Source organism: Microchirus variegatus, assembly GCF_963457635.1.
Source record: "Microchirus variegatus genome assembly, chromosome: 3".
NCBI classification, from domain to species: Eukaryota; Metazoa; Chordata; class Actinopteri; order Pleuronectiformes; family Soleidae; genus Microchirus; species Microchirus variegatus.
Window position 1 is genome coordinate 15910670 of NC_139804.1, and position 22068 is coordinate 15932737.

Sequence of the window (22068 nt, forward strand, 5' to 3'; positions counted from 1 at the left end):
ATAAAAATTAGACAAATCAAAAATTGCCTCTGCCGCTTGAGATTTCAGCAAAATCAGCAGAAATGTTGTTGTTTCTTCGGCTTTAAAGGCCTCATTAGTCTTTACCAAAAAAAAAACACACAGCATTCCATATGACTACAGGGTGGGGAAGGAATTCCGGGTGTGGAGTTTTGGACAGAATGGCTGAAAAACAAGAGATGAGGACTTTTGTGGCCTCCCCCTCCAGTTCCCGCATGCTTTTTCGCTCCCCCTTGCAACTTTAGCAGCATGCACGTTCCTCAGCATTTCACAGGGATTTGGGCTGTGGGAAAGCCGAAGCGACCTGGGGAAAAATCTGTTTTAATCAGTTTGGAATTACCTATCGGTTATGACTGCTACCGGGGGTTTCAAGAATTTTTCAAAAGAAGCGACAGAGTGGCACCTCTGAAGGCTCAGGAGTCTGGTCGTGATAAATCCTGGAGCAGATCCTTCACGGAGGAATCGAGTGGGCTCATTTGTTGCGCTCCACTTTGGTGGATTGCTACATCACTTGATGTTAAGCTACAATGAGATAAAGAGATGGAATGGGGTGATAACAGTGTCTGTGGGGAAACCTTGGCCAGCGGAATATGATTATTCAAAGAAAACAAAAGCACTGACACACGAAGCATGATGTGATTAAAGAAAAATGGCTTCCAGCGTTTGTTACACAGGAGAAAATGTCTTTCGAGCACGTAAAAAACTTGAAACTTTAACCGACAAACGCACTTTCCTTAAACAGGCACCACCTTCTCCTCCCTCCCCCTCCTCACCCTCTCTTTGTCCCCCCTCATCTTTCTCTTTTCCACCCCATATTTCTCTCTCCTGACTTTCGGCTCTTTGTTGCTCCACAGAGCTGAGGGTCTTTGCTGGCGATTTCCACGCTCCATCTGTGGAATCCGTCATGGCTCCCTCAGCCCTTCACAGTGGAGGGCTGTCACCTGCCCCATGGGGGAGCTGGGCGGGGGGGCATAAAGAGGCTTGGAGGTGGGGGGGGGTGAGGGTGGGGGTTGTAAGATGGGGGCACAGCCAGGGGGCATTCTACCGCCCCTCCCTTCCTCCCACGGAAAGACTAACCCCCTTCTTCCAGAGGGAACTGTAAGAGCACCTGAGGGGGTGAGAAGGGCAGCAACGAGGGGCAACAGGAGCTGTTGTTGTGGATGTAAATGTACCCAAGGGGATAGTCTGTCTGAGCATCTGTGTTCCATGTTGTTGTTGGTAGAGGCGTAGTACATCCACAGTTGGTGCAGCCTTGATGCATGAACACTAGTTGAGATGAAAGGATGCATTTGCTTCCTCATCGGTGTGTTCATGACTTTTCAGCACCACATGTAACTCATACACTGTAACAACCGTTCATGAAGTCATTGCGGAGCCTCGACACTGGTGTGGAAAATACAATTATTCATTGGCTATAAGTGGTTAAACGTATCATATTCAACATGTATTACTTTATACTTGAAGGTAATGACTACTATCTCACAAAACCGTAGAAAATCAACAACTTGTTGCCTGTGCATTCAATGCCCAACTGAGTTTGGTTAAATACATGATTTTGTCAGGGTTTCTTTCAGGTGCTGACAACCCCTTACGCCAAGACCCAGCTTGAGACACACTCACTAAAAACATGGCTGCCATGGTAAATCAGATGTTAGCCACTTAACAAAAGGCTCACATTTACATTAGCTTAGGTCTATGATATTTCAGAGTATGTTCACTGCTTTATCTTTCCATTAGACAGCATTTTCCAACTAGAAACTGAAGTTTGTTTTGCACTCCATACAGAAAATCAGCCATTTTACACTGCACTTCTGCTTCCAGTCTGTCCACCGTTATATTGATAATTTAGAAACGAAAAATGAAAAAAGGAATTTGCAAATATCAAATTTATCAAATTTATGGCATTATTTAATATTGGGTTTTTTTGTTGTTGTTTTGTTTGGTTTAAAGCTGTTTTTTGTTGTTTTTTTTCGTTTTTTGGTTTTCCAAAGTTCTGTAACCAAGCATAGATTTTATATAATGAGCCTTTTGTTCAGTGTAAAATTAGCTGTTGTAGCTTGTGTCCCCGTTGACAGCCATGTTTACAGTGAAATGTCCTGGTTTAAAGCTAGTTCTTGGCACAGGGCAGGGGGGGCATATAGAACTTTAGAAGGTCCTGTCCTGACACTGCAGAGCTTGGGTTGTTTGCTCTTCTGTAAGAAAATGAAACATTTACCGTAATTCCATTTTCTCAGCACTTCTCTTTTATAGAAGAAAGAACAATGGCAGTCGTTTATTCCACTGTCGCGTGCATGTGTCTGATTATGTCTGATTCAGCATCAGCCAAATGCCTGAGATTCTAAGATGTAAAGCCTTGCAAATGAAGTGGCAGTTGATGAAGATTTATGGTGGCAGCACTGTGCCAAGAGAGAAGGTGGCAATCCCTCAGCTTGAATCATAACCAGTTAATGTCTAACCACATCTTACCAGTAAAGTTAACCAGTTCCTCAGAAATAGGGTTCTGCCTCATTATGACCAGGTTTTGATCTCTCCTGATAAGGTCAGTGTTTATGCCAGAAAAGTTCCTAAAGAGGTAATAAATAAATGAGTACACACTCACACTGACTGTTCACGAAATACATGGCTTAACCTGTTGACCAGGGTCTCTGCAGTTTTCAACAAGTCAAATTTAAGACTTTTTAAGACTTTTTCAAGACCATAATGAATACAATTTAAGAACCATTTCAAATCCATATTGTGGCAAAAAAGGAAAATTAGAGCCATAAATCATTCCGCTTAGCTGTGGGCTTTCATTAAGTTTTCTCCGCTGCTATGCTAAGCTGTAACACAACGCGGCGCGCGCACAGCACACTAGCTAGTGGTGTTCGGTAAATTGTCACCGGGCAGCACAGGTGGCCTACTTTAGTTCCGTGTTGTATTTATGTTATCGCATCCTCAAAAATAGAAACATTTCAACGGGAGACTGAAGTTTATGCATGTTTTAAATAAAGGTAACATTAATAGATTTTTAAGACCTTTGACAATTGTATTGAAGACCTTTTATGAAATTTTAGAAGAATTTTAGAAATTTTAAGGCCATAAATTCAAATTATTGGATTTAAGACTTTTTAAGACCCCGTGGATACCCTGTTGACGTGGCCCGGAGTGTGGTCAAGCACAAACTTATCATACTTTCCAGAGGGATATTTGTGATGTTGAAATATGAAACCATCAGCATCAGAATTTGTTGTTTATTAGCTCTCTCACTGTGACAACGGGAAGAAGGATAAGGAGCAAATGGAGAGATCGAGGGTGAAACCTTTTCTCGTGCCCGCCTGATCTTTTCCAACCTTGTAAACCTGTGGTTTCGGAGTGGCCCATTTGCCGTCATCGCCTCACTATCCCCGAGATCTGATCGCATTGATTTGGCACTGCTGAATAGCCTCAGCCAATCAAATTATCCACTCTAACCCCGGTATCGTTCCTTGCCTGTATACACATGCTTTATCTTAAAATGCTATTTTTATAGCTCCCATAAACACTTGACTTCTTTCTGTATACTCAGTTTAAGGGGGTGGGGGTGCAGACGCAGTCCTGGCTCTTGTCAGCTCATCGAAATATGAGAAAATATGAGCCTTGAAAGGGTAAAATTATCTGAGCATAGGGAAAGAGGGGGAAAAGATTGCCCGGGAGCCGAGGAGCATTAAGCCGCAAAATAAGAGACGACCAATTTGGAGGGGGTGGGTGAAAGGGGTTAGGGGAGAAAAGAAAACTGTTTAATTTAACCAAACTGCAGCCCTGAGAGGCACACAGTGCATGGGGACTCCAGGCCAAAACAACCTCTGCCAAGCCAAGAAAGCCCAAAATGGCTCCTGCAGTGCAGCGCCATCCCAGAGAAGAAAAAGAAAAACCTGGAGCAAAGGGATTCAGCTGACACAGACTTTGGCACTGTTGTTTTTTTATTACTTATTTGAAGAGGGGGTCAGTTAGATGGGGGACACAAAGGCTTAAATATGTCCACTGAGACAGTACGTGTTGAGCATGTATGCATGAGAGCAATGGAGAGGCAGAGAAAGGGGATATGTCAAACTTGGATTTGGGGACTTGGGGGAATTAACTGACCATATGTGGACTATTTACACCCCTCTTTTGGACATCCCAGTAATTCTTCTGAGGCTTTGGTTAATAGTGAGGGTAAATTGAGCCTCTGACATGTCCCCCCCCCCAACTCTCTCTCCACCAACCCCTCTCAAAAAACACAAAACAAAAGGCAGAGGAGACAAACGCAGCGTTTATTTGGGCGGGACAACCGTGCTGCTCCTATTCAGTAGTCGGGGGACTAAGTGACTGGCCGACTGCATTAAACAGTATATAGAAGTCAAGACAGGCAGATGCTGGGCCGATATAATAGCTTTACTGACAGCTTATGGACCCATCTGTGACTCTTTCTGCTGCATTAAGAAAAAAAAATGCTGTGTGTGTGAGTGAGAGGGGGTGGCAAACTCACTTGACTTGCTAAGAAGCAGTTTCAACCTTTACAGCTGCCTCGTAAATGAGAATATTACGTGTGTGTGTGTGTGTGTGTGTGTGTGTGTGTGTGTGTGTGTGTGTGTGTGTGTGTGTGTGTGTGTGTGTGTAGGGGTGTGTGCTGCAACAGGGTATAGGCAAAGCAAACAATTGCCAAAGGCCCCAAAGGAGAAGAAGTAGAGGTCAGTGATGCAACATTATCAACTCCCATAAAATATGAAAAAAATGAAATGCAGACGTAAAGAAGGGGAGCCCTGAAAATTGTTGATGGACCTGCTCTTCAGTCTGAATATTTTACTGAAATTATCAAAACATCAGCTTCTTCCTTCAGCTTCTCTCTTTAGGGGTCACCACAGTGGATCATCTAGATCAGGGGTCACCAACCTTTTTGAGACAGAGAGCTACCTTAAGGGTAAAAAATAATATGGAGGGCTACCATATAATATTTTTTTGTTTGTTTACCATTTAAATGATTAATATTATGCATTCAACTGCATACACATTCATTCCAGTGCTTACTCCTAACGATTACCAGTTTTTATAAACAATATCAAAGATATTTTACTGACAGATCATACGGATACATGCAAGTGAGGTGAAGTGAAGTGAGCCCGCGGGCACCGTATTGGCTGCCCGCGGGCTACCAGGTGCCCGCGGGCACCACGTTGGTGACCCCTGATCTAGATCCATCTTGTCCTCTCCCCTGTGTCCCCTTCTGCTACTCCAACTGTCCCCATGTCCTCCACAACATCATGAACCTTAGTCCGTAGTCTTTCTCTTTTCCATCTTCAACATCCTTCGTCCAGTATAATCACTATCCTTCCTCTGCACGTGACCAAACCATGTCAACCTTGCATCTCTCACTTACTTTATATCCAGACCATTTGACCTGAGCTCTCCTCCAATATGCTCTTTTCAATTGTCAAAAAAAATTATATTTTACATTTCCTGTCATATCTCTGGATTTCATACATTTTCTCAATGTTATTAAAACGCATGACCCAGACAATCTCCTGCTGCTTTTGTCGAATATGGACAGAAAACCTCAAACTTTAAATGTTAGTCAGTAGAATAACTTATATTTATGGGCTGTTTACACGTTTGTGTTGCCATGCATGGTAGTTTCATCTAGTTTGATGAAGAGCCCATCCCCCTCTCCAGATCCTTTTGCCTGAGGCCCCCAAACTCCCTCGAAACATCTCTGTATGGTGTGGTAGAATATGACTGTACAAAAACACCACCCTGTGTTGCAAGAGCTGCCTGTCATTAATCACTGCCTTGTTATGGTGGAGTAAAGAGAAAAAAGAAAAAAAAAAGACATGACAGAAAGTGTAAATGTCAGCAAGGTTGGGGGGGGGGGTGAAGCAGGAAATGATTACCTGTCATTTGTAGCTAAATGTGTTTCTAACCCTGCTTCCTGTGTAGCGCTAGGGGAGAGTGACCCTCAATAGCCCTGTGACCCTGCACTTCTTCTCTGTCTTTCAACTCTGGAAATGACGACCAGCTCCAGTCAGTGGGGGATTTGTTGAGCTCTAACAAGGTGAGCTGTGAGCAGGTTTACTGTCATTCTTTGTCAGCTAGACCAACCGGGGTTGGACAAAATATTGATATGGGATTGTAACATAATCCTGACTTGCGAGATATGATTATCAATGGTAATCTGAACAGTTTGACTTCTCAGTGTTACTACTTCATGACTCGTTACAGGGATGAATCTAACCTCAAGTTCAGGAAGTTCAGTGGCTTCATCACAGTGATATAATGAAGACATTAGTGGACAGAATCCTGCAGTTTTTAAGGGACAGGCATTGTTAAGGTTTTCCTTGGTAAAATATCCTGTGACACTGTCTCATTATATTATTATTGTGGGTGATGTAAATGTCTGTATTAGCACTTTTCTAGTCTTGATGATCACTCAAAGTTACTTTACAATAGAGTTTTGCCATTTACTCACACCTCACATCACTCATCATTCACAGCCAGTCACACGCTGCTGGCACAGCCGTCAGGAGCAACGTAGGTGTCGGGCCGAAGGAAACAACATGTAAACTATAGCGGAGAGGGGAATCAAACCCACAACCTCCACAGTACAGTAAAAATATGGTAATAGTATGTTAATAACTGTAACAGGATGGCCATGTTTCAAATTTAATTGTCCTCTTGGTAATAACAATGTGATAATATGGTAATAAGGAGATAATATTATAGTAATACTATGTTATGGGTAATATCCAAATACTATATATATATATATATATATATATATAAAATATAAATATAAAATAAATTCATTCATTATGTGTCCCTATTTTCTTTCATGTGTATTACCAAACTCTTGGTGTTTACTAAATAAATACAGTGGTATTATAATGATAATATATCATATCAAAATTATAATCAGTTTAAAAAATGATTATCATACTATTGCCGAGTTGTTAGTGTAATATTATTTAAAATTTTTATAATGTGAGTTAAGCCTTAGTTATGGCCTATGTTTATACACCACTGTGTGCATTTTATGACTGTGCACTTACCCTCACGGAGAGAATAAAGTGGTATAAAGATGAGTGAGTCATAAATTGTATAAAATGTATTATGGAAGATAAATAATAATAAAAAATAAACGGAAGCAGTGCAATTTCATTTACACAAAGGCACAGATATGACCTGATTTAAAACCGCCGTATTAAGTAAAATGGTGCATTCATATTATATGGTTGGGGAGGGGCTTTTCCCTAAACTCTCAGATGGTAAATGAGGAACTCCTGGTTTGGCAGTGAATCCCAACATGAAGAAGGAAATACCTGTGATTCAATTAACAGAGAGCAGCATTCATTCATTCATAATGAAAACTGAGCAAAGTTGATGGTTTTCATCACAGCCTTGCATTGTATTTAATAATCTGAGAGCCATGCAGGTCCAGACGTCAGGATATTTCGTGAAGATTTCCTGTTATCATATATAGAATCATCACAAGAAATGAACACCCCCATCTTGGGGCTGATTGCTCTCAGGGCCACATAACCCCCTTTTTGGGACATTTTTTTTTCTGGCAAGGTGATGCAACTACAAATATAAAGGCACAACAATTGCATTAATCGTTGAACAAGAAGGTTTTTGGCAGGGAATGTGGTGAAACAAAATGGAAAGAAGCTATATGTTTTGGGGCTTGGTGCCATTTCGCTTTAAGACAAGACAAGAACATCCCTGTACCTGTAGGTACACATTTGGAGAAAATTCCCTCACTGGTACAATATTAAGTTTGGAGATGGCAGATATGTACCTTTGGATTATCACAGAGGCTACAAAGTGAAATAAATCAAAAGAAGGAACAAATATGTCGCTTTTTTACCCTAAGGGTAGATACGCACACATTCCTTCTAAAATATAAAAAAGGACACAAAAGTTGTCTTTTCAGTGGGTATTTCTCTAACATATGTATTGTGAGGGTATACTGTATGTCTTTTAGGGAACTGAATTGTACTTCAACTGGTCAAGGTTACATCCCCCAGACTTTCAGGTACACATCTTTCTGTTTGTGAGTGTGTCCTTTGCAAAACCATTGTGCAAAAAATACAATTTCATTACATGTGCACATAGAAAAGTGTGCATTAGTGCAAAAGCTTGAATATGAGCCATAGATCGTCACTATACCTCAAACCAAAAACCAGGATGTTTGTCTCTCTTCTGCATGGGGTTATTATATTTCTCACATCTAACTATTTGAACATCTGTACTGCTGTGTAATTAGTATAAAGCTCGTATAGCAACACAATTAATCATCAAAACTGCACAAACAAACAGTTCTGCCCCTGCTGGATAACCTCCACTCTGAGAGTGTGCACATCAGTGATTACAACATACTCCCACATGGCACGAATTTGGGCATAAACAGACTTTTAAGTCTTTATTTCCCCCCATGTGACACAAGAGCTGCTGCTGTAATTAGTTAACAAATCTGTGAAAGAGACTCAAGCTTCATCAGTCAGGTGATTGACAGCCGACTGTCCCCCGCCCCCCCCCCCCCCCCCCCCGCCCCCCCAAATCACACAGCGTATAGATGCTGCATTTACTGGCCTGTGGCCGGCCCTTGCAAACTTTGACATCCGACCCTATGACCTCCAATACGACACACACACACACACAGATACGCACAGGCGTTAAAAACACCCAAACACACAAATATATGAGGGGAAAGGACATACACTCGCATTCTTCCTTTCTCATTCTCAGCAACACACACAAACACACTCATGCACATTAAAAAACTTCTCTCCCTCTCTCTCTCTCTCCATAACCCCCCCCCCCCCCAGCTGTTGTGCATACTTGGAGCAGATAAAGAGGGGCCTTATTCTAAGGCGAGCCATTCTACTTGACCTTCGCTGGGCCTTTTCACTCTTTCACTCCCTTCAAACCGTCTTTGGGGCTCACTTCGCTCTCGGCTCAATGTGACTAGTCCATCACTGGGTGAAGGCTGGGGCGCTAGTGCAGGTCTTCAAGGGGGGAAATACCCCATATACCCCTCCACCGTACACCCATGCACATGCACGCACAGCCCCCCCCTCTCTCAGAAATCACCCTGACTTCAAAGTTTGGTGTGCATTCATTAATTGCCCTTTGAATTGATATCAGAGGGTCACAATAAGAGTGTGAAAGGAAAAAGAGGCTTTAATGAAGCATAGAGCAGCCATTCATTTGCAGATAACTATGTTTTCATGCTTGAATAGTCATCATGCATGGGCTTATTAAAAAAAATTCACGAGAGAGGGAGGAGGAGAGAGGGACAGAGAGACAGAGAGAGCCCTCGGGGGTAAGAGGAGAGTGATTTGGTGCTCGCCACTTGGCCCTCGTGCCCCTCTTTGCCCTTGTGCCCAGGGACTCACTGAGTGATACATTCATTCTTTGAGACAGACAGACAGAGCCCTCTTCACCAGACACTTGGCACAGAGGCCAGTAACAGCCAACAGCTATTATTGGGTCCGTCCAGAGCTTATTGGTTCTGTACTTGTCAGATTTGACGAGACAGAAACAGCAATGGCAAATTATAGAGGGCGCAACTAACAATTATTGTAATTATCAGTCCATTATCTGCTGATTCTTTATTTCTTACTATATTGAGTTCATGGTTTAGCTCAAATGTTGGAAAACTGTATTTAGAGATTACTTAACTTTTTTGTCCAATGTGACCTCATCTGTCTATTTTTTTGTTTTTGTTTTTTTCTGACCAACACTCACCCAATCTTCACATTAGAGAGGCTGAAACCACAGGAAATGAACTCAGTAACTCAGCATTGTTATTTTGGTTGAACAACAAATTGATTAACTGACTCAGTGGTTCGTTCTGTGTCTGGACCAACTTGTTATTGTTGTTACTTACATTCAAAAACATACACAATGACAGCAAATGTCTTTTTCTATGTTAGGATAATAGTTTTGTACTTAAGTTTGACTGATGTATTGCTGCATTAATTCATCAATTGTGGTTTCGGCTTCTTAGAAGTGATTATTTTTTAAAGAACAGAATATCTTCAGTTCGTGGACAAAACAAGACATTTATGGATGTGGATACGGGAATTTCCTGACATTTTATGGACCAAGTGAATAAATAATCAGCCGATTAAAGGACAACAAAAACAACTGTTTGTTGCAGCGCTTGATATTATCTTCAGCTAACATCTGCAAACACCTCAAATACAATAGTCAACCTGGGCTCAAACACCTCTGCTCCCTCACTCCTCACCTCCTCTTTCTTTTCATCCATCTCCTCTCCTCTGCCCTGCTGGCACTGATCCAGCGTGTGTCTGTGCCTGCATGTTACTTTTTCTGCAGCACGCCATCCTTCACCCCAAGTGGCAAAGAGAAACCCTCAAATTCTTCATTCACTCACATTATTTACACAAACAGAGTCCTGCTCCGTTTCTGTGACAAAGCCAACTAAATCTTTATGGCTCTTTCATGTATTGTGTGCTCACGGTTCCCTTTTGTCCCCCGGCCATTGGCCTGGGCCGTGGATACAATGAGGCCGGGAGAATGGAGGCAGATTGAAGGAATGCACCTCAATAAACCTAATTATGACATGATGACTGCGCTCACCATGGTAGGGCTTTTTCAAAGATCCTGGGCTTATTCAATTAGCCCTTTCCAGGATCCCCTTTCACCAAATAAAGTTATCCCTTTTTGACTGTTTGCATTGCAGAGTGGAATGTGTGTGTGTGTGTGTGTGTGTGTGTGTGTGTGTGTGTGTGTGTGTGTGTGTGTGTGTGTGTGTGTGTGTGTGTGTGTGTGTGTGTGTGTGTGTGTGTGTGTGTGTGTGTGTGTGTGTGTGTGTGTGTGTGTGTGTGCGTGGGTACGTATATAGGCCCTCAACAAGGCTCCTCTGTATTATCTGGTTAATTTCACCTAACGAAGTATGGACTCTAAAAGATACACTGTGAAAGTGTGGAGAGTGGGGAGAACAGAGGGGAGAGGGAGGGTGAGAGGGAGAGAGTTGGGGACACCATGACTGTTTTAATCATTAACTTTGTCTCCAGGGTTAATGACTCTGACGCTGGGAGTTTAGTGCAGCCACAGCAACAGGCCTGCAGGGCCCGTGTTACTGCCAAATACATCAATATTTGATTGAAAGTGGAGAAGGAGAGGGGGGGAGGTGGAACGTTTCTCTCTGTTTTAAATGTATTTATTGCACAGGGTTTTGGAATAAAATTTGACTATGCGACTGAACATTTATTTAATTTAACAACACACTGTGTTAACATTACCTCTTTTTTTTTTACATAGAATCATAATACACTCTCACCTTTAACCATGTTACTGCAAATTATAATGCCCTGAAGGCACAATTGAAGCATGCTGCTATTAATCTGAAACATAAGCAACAGGTAATAAAAAATGCTTTGCATCCACCAGGGACCCTTCAATCATGTGTATAGTAAGGGAAAAAAGCATTTCAATATATATTACAGAAATCTAGATATGCCTATATCATATCTTTAGATATCTGAATAGTGTTGAACTTAATTATTTGGTTTTATTTTGGAGTTGGAGATTTGCTCATTTGGTGCACATTTGCACACCTGTTCTACGTTTTAAAAACCAAAGTCATACAACTGGTTTACTTGTTTAATTCAAGTTCAGTGTCACCACACTCACCCCACTGGTTTGGTGTAAGCAACAGAACTATAATTAATATAATTTATAGTATTACATTTTTATCAAAAATAGTAAAAGCAGTGGTGTTACTGTTATAGTTTTTAAAAGTGTTTTACTGACAGCACATCAAGTCAAAATATCTTGTATTGAAAATCTAGAACAGCACTTCTTGTTCCAAACCTTGATGCCCTAAAGTTAAAAAAGAAGAAGGTTTAATCTGGCTTTAATTGTGACAATTTACTTTCAGACATAACATAAAACAAAATATATTGTTAATCAAATGTTAATAAAGAACTTAATTTGAAACTCTACGGACAGACTTTTCCCCTTTTTGCGGAGGATGCAGCCGCATGCAGATATGACTAAACGCTGATGTGCGCCGCAGGCTGGGAGAAACAGAGAGAGGGAGAGAGAGAGAGAGAGAGAGAGAGAGAGAGAGAGAGAGAGAGAGAGAGAGAGAGAGAGAGAGAGAGAGAGAGAGAGAGAGAGAGAGAGGGCGGTGTTGCTCTCCAGATGAAAGTGAGATGAAATAAAAGAGTCGATTTTAATCTGCTTGAAGAGATTTGGGGAGCAAGAGTTGGGGGAGGAGGAGGGGCGAGTGTTGGCGGAGCTGCAGACGCAGAGCGCATATATATATGGGACGGGATGGCCCCCATTATGAGGCTGCACTCCGGGGCCAGAGCGGGGGCTCTCCGGGGAGAACATTGCTCCCTATTCAGCGCAAACACCCTTTAATACACTCCCCTCCGTCATTAGCTAAATGTGACATAGCACAATATCGACATCATTTAGAAGACATTATTAATGTCCGAGGGGGCGAAGCGGGGCTGTGTTCAAAGAGCGTGATGGCACGTCGCTCTTCCTCGTCACCCTTGAAGGCGGAGAGAGGCCTTATAATGGTTTTGTTGACCGATTACAGTCCGAATAAAACAGACATCAAACGGTCAAATGCAACTTTGACAACGTCGACTTTTCCATTTGATATGTCATTTTTTGTGTTGTTTTTCAAGTTGTTTTTATAGCAATAATATTAATTACTACAGGTCGACGATATGTATTTTTTTACCCATTAAATGAATAGTAATTAATATAATAATTTAATTCATCCCATAAAGTATGATACTTTAAATAGGATAGATGTTTAACTTTAATACAAATGTATTTAACATCACTTATGGTCTGTCTCTCCAATGCAACTGCACTTTATCTATTTTAAATACATACAATTATATATAAACTTAAAGTTTAAATGCATGTTATTTGAAAAAAAACTTAACCTTTGGATGAAACTTTGTAATGACCCAGCAGCATTAATCAACTTTCTAAGAACAAAACATATGTAGTTTATCATCATTATTATTATCATTATTATTATTATTATTATTATTATTATTATTATTATTATTATATAATCGCCTGATGTCCATTATTAAAACATTTCAAAATATATAATATTATGTTGTTACGTTAGTGACCGCAATGTTTTAATGCGTGCGCAAACTTGCTGAGTCCTGCGTCTTTACGCACGCCACTCTTATGAAGTTGGCATTATCTTAAATGGAGGCGACTGAAGATTGAATACACTTTTTTTTTGCGCGCGCCCCCAAACCTATACCGCGTGTGTGCACAGGATTTGAGGGGGCCGCGCATTGCACCCCTCAGCAGTACGTGAATGGATTTCAGAAGCCTCCATTGTGATTCAGAGAGGCAGTAGCGCTCTTTAGGGCGAGCATTTTGTAGGTGAAAACGGCCATTGGGCCCTCTAAACCGTGCCGGGGCGCTCCCTGAATAATTCATTCTTCATTGCGGCCTCATGATGTGTTGTGTAGGACTGTTCCTGTGTGAGAAGCTCTCCTCTCCCCTTCTCTTTCCCCGGCCTGAATTATAAACAGGTTGCCTTCTTCTTTTATAGCGGCGCAGCCAAAGCTGTTTCCAAGCTGGCCTTTTGTCAGCGCGCAGCCCAAGCGTGAGCCCCAAATAGACTCTCGCGCCTTTGTCTCCCAAGTTCATCCCTGAGCGTCCCGTTGTGCGCGCGAGGCGCGTCTTTGTGAAGGGAGATGGAAACCGTTGAGCAAATGTTTGATCAACTCATCTGTGGGACATTTTGTCTCCTCTTTGTCTCTCCTCCCGTGTCTTATATAGTGACGCAAAGACAGAGGCACGGGGACACATTGACATTGACATGAGGAAGGATGGAGAGATTGTAGACTATTGGACAAACACTTTCAAGTGTGTGTCCACACTTATAGAGTTATATTATTAAATAAGCAGCTTATTCTATAAACCTGCTTTAAAGTCATTTTCAATTTGACGTTTTGATAAATTACAGCTGTGAAAGGAAAGTGAAGGTGAATTGTCACAACTGCCATCACCTCCAGTCTTTTCATGGATTACGTTGCCCTGTTTATTTAGCTGCCACACATGACACTGTGACTTATTGGAATGAAAAGTATATCATGGACGTCTCTGCATGGGTTTAAAAAAGAAGAAAAACATTACAACACTTTTACTTTAAAAAAGATAATGATATAATCCACTTTGTCATTTGTTTTCTCCACAAAGATTCATTATTGAGTTTGAAATCATTTGGAAAAGTAAATTTAATTGAGGAAATTACATTTTAAAGCAGCTAATCAGGAGTTTAGTGCAGCTTTAGTGGAGTAGAGTTTACTCACTGTCTGTAAAACAAAATGTTTTATTCTATGGCCTGGTCTGCTGCTACTTTACACAGTTTTGTTTTGTTTTTGTTTTGTTTTTAAAATCAAAATAGCAGATAAAAAATATTGGTTTGGAGTTATACGGTCGTGGTGAATGTGTGACAGAAAGAGTCACGTATTTAAAATCACTTTTCTGTTCAAACAAGGCATTAAAACAATGTATCAGAAAAGTTTAAATCATTTCCTCTCGTGGGATAAATGTGAAACTAAATGGACTCCAGCATTTGTTTAGTGCTGGAAAACACTCATAACATAAATATATAACAACATATGAAGAAGCCATGAACAGAGTCCCGTGCACTATTATATGATTCACTTAAATATGGTGTACAGTGTATGAGGTAAAGATGTATTTATCTAACATGTCCATCCAAACATTGCTAAATAGGCTACACACACGTGCACATGCGCGCGCACATACAGATCCATCACCTGCTGTTTGATTTAGGGGACATGGCCTCATGGGAAAAAAACATTAGCCAGTGAAAAATGGATAAAGAAAAATTCCTGACAATGAATCTCTCCTCTCTCTCCCTCTCTCTCTCTCTCTCTCTCTCTCTCTCTCAGCCTTGTGCAACAAGTTAACAGCGCACTAAAACCCCACGTGCGCTGTGTATGTATGTCCATATATGAGCAGAAAGGACAATGATTCCTTTAAAGTCGCTGCAGTCAACAGGTTTGAAGATGAAGTGAAGACTGTTTCCTTCATTCAGCACAGACACTTATACAAATCATATCTGTGTGTGGGGGGGGGGGCATGTGATCTCTAATGTGAGTCTGCTAAACCATGAAACAGACTATCTTCCATCATCCACCAACAACAACAACAACAACAACAACCTGAGGAGGAGAATGAGGAGGGGGTTCACTCACATCTGTCTCCCAGGATGCCTTCGATGCTGTGTTTGGCCCTGCGCTCGTTCTCCTCCAGCTCTTTCTCGATCTCGACCTCGTCCTCTTCCTCGTCGCCTCTCACCCCGAACTTACTCCGCATGATGCGGCTGATGGAGCTCACTGCAGCCGCCAGAGAGAGTCAATGAATGAGTGTGGAAAACAAACCAAAAGAAACATTTAAAAGTGATTTATGTTTATAAGATTTTTGAAAACCAAAAAAAAATGTTTACGTTGAAAAGGTGAAGCCGCACTTCAAATTATAATATTATTGTTGTTATTATTATTATAATTATTATTATTATTATTATGAAAATAATGCCCTTTATTTCTGCCCTTTTTTACCTGAAGGCACGTTGTTGCGGTCACATATTCCATTCTTCAGTAACTTATCTCGAATCTCCCAGCTAAACATACCCGGGTTTTCCCGCTTGTACTCTTCAATTCTCCTGTCCACGTCCGGTGTTGTTCCCTGCTTTAAAGGTCACAAGAGATTCACTGTTTATTGTACATGTTATGGCCCTGAGGACACACATTAACAAGACTGTATTATAATTATCTTTTTGAAGACATCAACAGGTTAAAATCATCTATCAGTTCATATGGTGATACTGTTCTCTGACCCTCTCCATGGTCCATACCTTGGGTTTGCTGCCTCCTATGGCCCCGGGTCTGATGGAGCCCGTCTCCTGGTAACGGCACAATATTTTGGACACGCAGCCGTGGGAGACACGAAGCTGCCGGGAGATGACACAGGGCCTGATGCCGTGGTGAGCCATCTCCACGATCTTGTGCCGGATGTGGTTGGGTAAAGGTCTGCCATTGATGAAAACTCCTCCGAGCTGGTTGACTCGGCCTTGACCCAACGGAGTGGACACTATAGATTTAATTTAAAATAAATAAATGTCAGAGGTCGTTTGTCAACACAGTCTGTTATTAGTCAAAATAAATCTGATTTATTATTTATTTATACTATAAACACAACTATTGTGCAGACTGTTTGGGATTTACTACAGACACAAAATATTTACAATTAATCACCACCAAATCACTAACACTAGCAATAACAACACCAACTCCTGAGATGTTATTTAAAGCGCCAATGTAAAAACTGTGTGAATTTAAAAAGTTCAAAACATGTAAAAGTAAATTATAAAAAGAAAATGATTTGAAAGTATATTTAAAATAACTGGCATACAACACGATATATAATATAATAGTTATTTAATTGTGACGTAAAAAATAACCGTGTTTTTTTTTTTGTTTTTTTTTTATTGTCCATCGAATTGTTTTATATTTTTATTTAAATAATCTGTTACACACTGTTATTAATCACTGCACATAGCCCACATACGTTTGTTATGAGTTGATAAAATTACACCTAAATTATAACACAACAAACGAATTAAAATAATAAATAATGACTGCACATAAGTTGGCCAAAACAATAGGAACCTAGATTATAAGCCAATAAATACGAATGAAAATAATAATACTTAAATAGCAAAATATGTCAAAGTTAAGTTGTAATTATGAGCTACAACTTAAAAAAGGTGCGTTTTTAAGCTGAAGTTTGGCGCAGGGGTGACTTTTTATTATTATTATTTTAGCTTTGTCAAACATCCAGCGGGTTCCTCGTTACCTTCCAGTGGGAAGCCGCTGCGGGGGTAGTTCTGAGCCAGCGTGGGTCGCATCATCCTGGGTATAGACCCCGCTAACGCAGTCATACCTCCACCGCCCCGCTGACCGGTGCTCTTGTGTCCTCCTAACGGAGGGGAGATGGGGGTGCGGCTACTGCTCCAATACAGGCCCCGCAACAGAATAAGGACGCGGCTAACGAAAAAAGTGGTCCCGGGATAAGCGTCCTGGAGGGTTAGCCTCTTTTAGCCTCGGTTAGCCCGGGCTATACAGCCAAGAGAGCAGCAGCAGCAGCAGCAGCAGCAGCAGCAGCGCACCGGGGAAAAACCGCAACCGTCCAAGGAGTCAGAAGTGACGACGAAACGAGCTCAGGGTTCAGGACTTTTCAAGAGTTTGTTTCCCAGTCTTTGCTCTTTAAAATGCCAGGATAATGAGCTCGTGTACGTGTTTATGTAGTCTGCTTAAAGTGGTGCTGCTGTTGTTGTTTGTTGACATCGGTTCAAATGAGGGGAGAGCGTCAAAAGTAGCGGACCTCTCCTCTCTGGCCGTCAGCGCTCCCGCCTGTGATTGGTCGAGCTGCTGGACCCTGGACACGCAGCCGAGGGCGGGGATTGGCTGAGGCTGAAAACTTTAGCCCAATCAGAGACGCCGTCACAGCGTAAACTGGAGCAGTGCTGTGTTTAACCAGAGGGAAAGTTAGTCCGTGAATCCACCCGCTGCTGCGTTCAATGACCCACAGCGGCAATAAATAAGGAACTATTACTAATGACTACTAAGTCATCAAGCTATTTTACAACGGCACTGTGGTGTTTTTATTTATTTGTTTGTTTGTTTATTTTTTTCCTTTTACTTAATTTAAATAATCATCTTTTTTGGGTTACAATTAAAAACAATATTGCGGGAGTGAAAACAATTGAAATGAAATGTCTAATAGAACCACACACAAAAAAAAATCAGTCAGAAAAAAATTACAGTTTTTACAAAAGTGATTGAGGACGTCAAAATAAACACAACACTAAAATAATAACAGAAGCACGGAGGCATAAATAAAAACCGTCACAGCAAATTAGAGTAAAATTCCCGGGGTTTTGTTGAATTATACAACGTTACTTAACTGTTATGAACCACTGTATGTTTTTGTTTGTTTGTTTGTTTTTTCATATCATAAACATTTGTTTGCGTGATCTATCAAACCGAAATGTGTAGATGTTGCCTCTTATTTATTAAAAAATATATATATAATCGTTGACAGATTTGTTACCAAATACCATGCTGTTGTATCGCGCGCGACCCCTAATTTGTTTCCACTCTCTGCCCTCATATATGACACAAATGGTGCTAAAGTGTGTGCACCTCAAGGAATTTATTGTGGTTTTCAGACTGAGCAGCAGCCGTGAGGGCAGACTGAAGGAGGGGGAGCTTCGCCACAGCAGGATACGACGCCAGAGCGGCCGTAAAGCCAGTCTAGCTCTGCGACACTATAGAGAGACTATAGGGTGTGTTCTCATCTCCAAATGTCTAAAAATCAATATTGCCTCTTTCAGAGATTGTTAGGGCGTAACGTGCGTTTGACCGTCTCTGTTACAGGCGTCGCAAAGAAGTGATTCAGTCAAATCCAGTAAAAGCTGGACATCACTCGAAAAATAGCAATTCTTTCCTGAACATCTGAGAATCAAAGGACACACATTTAGGACACAAAATAAATATTGAATGTATTTTAACACGCTGCCATACTGAAGGGAAAAAAACACACTGCTGATTCAAATTGAGTTCCCAATTATTGGATTTCATTCTTGATTTTGGACACATGGCACAAACAGCAGTCAGGCCAAACCTTCCTCACGTTCATCAGGTGCAGTCTGAATCAACGTATGTACACTGTGAAATATTATGTGTCCAAATACTTTCACAATAATAATGTGAATTATTTTATGTAAATGGCTCTAAATTGACAGCCGTGTTGCATTTTACTGTAACTTCAAAGCTTGATAGTGGCAGTATTTAATGTACACATGCTGTATTTTATTGCAACTTTAAATTGTGATATATTTTCCTTGAAATTTGCAGTTTTTTCCTGGATAAGTACTGTAACTTCAAAGTTGTGGTATATGATAATGGCAGTATTTTCCTTGTATAAACGGTGTTATTATAACTTCAAAGTTGTGGTATACTGTATGTCTATATGTTGCTGGAATTTACTTCCTTTATAAATACTGAAACACATAAGAGGTGTTTTCTCTCCAACAGACAGAGCTACAGTATAATTTCACAACAAAATGACATTGTACAGCGCGTGAAAAGTCTGTTTCCAGACGAGCTGAACTGATATCCCATCAAATGAGACCAGAAAAAAACACATTTGGAACATGTGTTTGTTGAAATCTAAAATCAGCAGCACCTGATCAGGTCTTTCATGTCTCGATCCGCTCACCTATGTGCGCCTGGAAGGATGTCACTGCGGGGAGCGCGAGGAGCAATAAAGAGGGATTCCCCTTCTACTTATCATTAACCTTCATTAACTCAGGGAAGAGAGGAGAAGAGAGGAGAAGCCCCACGGGCTAAGTAGGTTTCAATTAACATCCCACTCTTCTTCTTCTTCTTCTCCTCCTGGCTTTTGATAATAAAATAAGGAAGAGAAAAGAAGAAGAAAACGCACATCAAATGTTGTCTTTGCTGTCAGGGACGCGCGCGGACAATGGCTGGACGCTGGGTTTAAAATAAGCGGGCAGAGCGGGGGGTCTTTCACCTGCTAAAGAGGATGTTATTGTCCTGTGAGGCCGCAGATGATTATCATGGACCCTGCGCTGCATGCGCGAGGCCACAATTCAAAAGAAGCATGAGTTTTTTTCCGACTTGATTTGGAACAGAGGAGTCATCTTATATGAGGAATTTGTTCATATTTAAAAGTCATGTATTTGTGATGGAATGAGGATGTATGTGTACCACACGTTTGGGGATTTAAACGCTGTCCTAAGACATAAAACATGAAATACCCATGACATAAATGCCTATGTACACACAATATACATAATATCAACGGTTCTGATATATAGGTTTTTGCCTACATGTATTTCATATATGGAGTGAACTCACAGTTTGTATATGACACTTGAGGGAGAGTCTCTCCACACTTTATCAGCTTTTGTGGTGACATTATTATCACGTACAGTATATTCATATTGTGGATATATTTAATACATATATGAAATAGTAACATGTCTATGTAAGAAAATCCATGTTTTATTAATATAAATGATGGCATATGTTTATTTAAATGGATTCATATATGGATTCTGTATATGTATTTATAGCATTTATGGGTCTATCCCTCTGACATTTAGATTCTAATTAAATAATAAAAATAAAAAGCATTATGAGGCAGTATAAAAGCTACCCCATGTAATGTATGCCATGCATTACAGTCACATTCTGTATATGGTTATATATTATATAATCATGACAGTATATTCATCCTCTGGACATATGACGGTAGAGCTTTAAAACATGTAACATAGTAAAGTGTTTATACTTAAATGTCATATATTGTTTCAGTGTATGAAATGATTACGGGAAAATGTGAGGCAGCTCATCTGAAGTATATGCAGGTTTAAATAATATATAATCACCGATAGTAAAACTTGAAATATATGTAGATATTTATTTATTGTATGTCAGCCTACATTGGCGTATGTGTGTATATTTAAGTTTTGGGTCTTTAAGAGGGAGATTTTTTTTGGGGGGGGGGGGGGGGGCTGGTTGAAGGTGGGATAGGTGGGTGGTGGTTATGTCGAACGTGACCATTCAGGAGTGTCAGTGATCTTACACTGAAATTGGATATTAAGGCCAAAAAATAAAAAAACAGAGAAAGGGCAAATGGAAAACAGAGAGTGATACACACACACACACACACACACACACACACACACACACACACCGTGTGTCTCTCTGTCTTTAGAAGCGACACTGAATCTGCGTGTCCAATCCATTACCGGGCGATGAAACCCAGAGTCAGAACCCTCTGCTTGATGAAAAATAAATGAAGTTGCATCACATGCTCTCTGTGTGGAGGCCATTCACAAACTTTGTATTTGTCACATCAATTAGTTCCCAATGCGTCACATTCAGGGGCGATAATTAATATAAAAATAGGCACAAATAAGGCTTGATATGTCATAGTCTATACATTGTGAATTAATGTGCTTTTTAACTCTTCTTTCTTTATGCACTGGACAGCCGTGGGCTACAATGTTCTTGTCCCCCTATTTAATTAGTGTTCAACATTCCAATGCACGATTGTAATGTTTTTATATGTTCACTCTTTATGTATTTATATAAATATACATGCATGTATAATGTTACAGCCAGAGTGACCTCTAACAACAGGGCTTGCTCTCACTGACCCTGATTTGGACACTTCAGTGTGACTATTTTTATTTTTTATCTCAGTAAAAAAATTGAATAAACAGAAGAGAATTCATCGAGCTCACGTGATCAAAGTGCAATTTATTAAATTCCCTTGAAGTGCAATAAAATGATTCAATTGAATACAAACCCTTTAAAAATGCATGTGCAGCCCTGTCCATGTTTCCTGTTTTCCCTTCTCTGCTGTATTGTTTTTATGGGTTTTTTTCCGTGCATAATATTATTATATATTTTATTCCATCTACCTATAAAGACGCTGATGCCAATTAGTAAATGGCCATAATCTGGCATATTTAAAATTCCTAAAACTTCATCAATGTGCATTGTCCCTACTCGAATAAAAACAAAAGCATTTTACAATATTGTAGTATGTTTATACCCAATGTGTATTTAGTGATTCACTATTCAAATTGAGTTTACTAGATTACTTTTTATCATTGCCAAAAATATAATCACTCCCCAGAGTTGATGCACATTATTATATTCTAAAGGATGAAATATGGTGTATTTACAGTTTGACCTCTTATTTATTGTCTGACATCACAGTTTGCTCAGAACAGGACAGAAATATGTTACTGCAACATGCTACAAATATGCACAGAAGTACGAACATATATAACATGTTTTTATTACATTATGCACATGTGTGAACTTTACTGTAGGGCATTTCACATATGTGTAATAGCTATGTCTTATGTCAAGAAAATGAATTATGTAATAACAATTA

The 22068-nt window shown here is 40.4% G+C and overlaps 1 protein-coding gene across 3 annotated transcripts in view; it reads right to left on the reverse strand.

The window, feature by feature from the left end:
* Nucleotides 1-17400, reverse strand: part of pax3b (paired box 3b) — a 32155-nt gene extending 14755 nt beyond the window's left edge. For 2 of the 3 annotated variants that reach the window (XM_083886764.1, XM_083886763.1), the window contains exons 1-4: nt 16924-17400; nt 15923-16158; nt 15627-15756; nt 15264-15404 (exon numbers count right to left, since the gene is read on the reverse strand). In XM_083886764.1, the coding sequence (XP_083742890.1) occupies nt 15264-15404; nt 15627-15756; nt 15923-16158; nt 16924-17008 (592 nt within the window). In that variant the 5' untranslated portion in view covers nt 17009-17400. The remainder of the gene's footprint in view (nt 1-15263; nt 15405-15626; nt 15757-15922; nt 16159-16923) is intronic. The other variant, XM_083886765.1, reaches the window with a different exon arrangement.
* Nucleotides 17401-22068: the final 4668 nt, after the last annotated feature.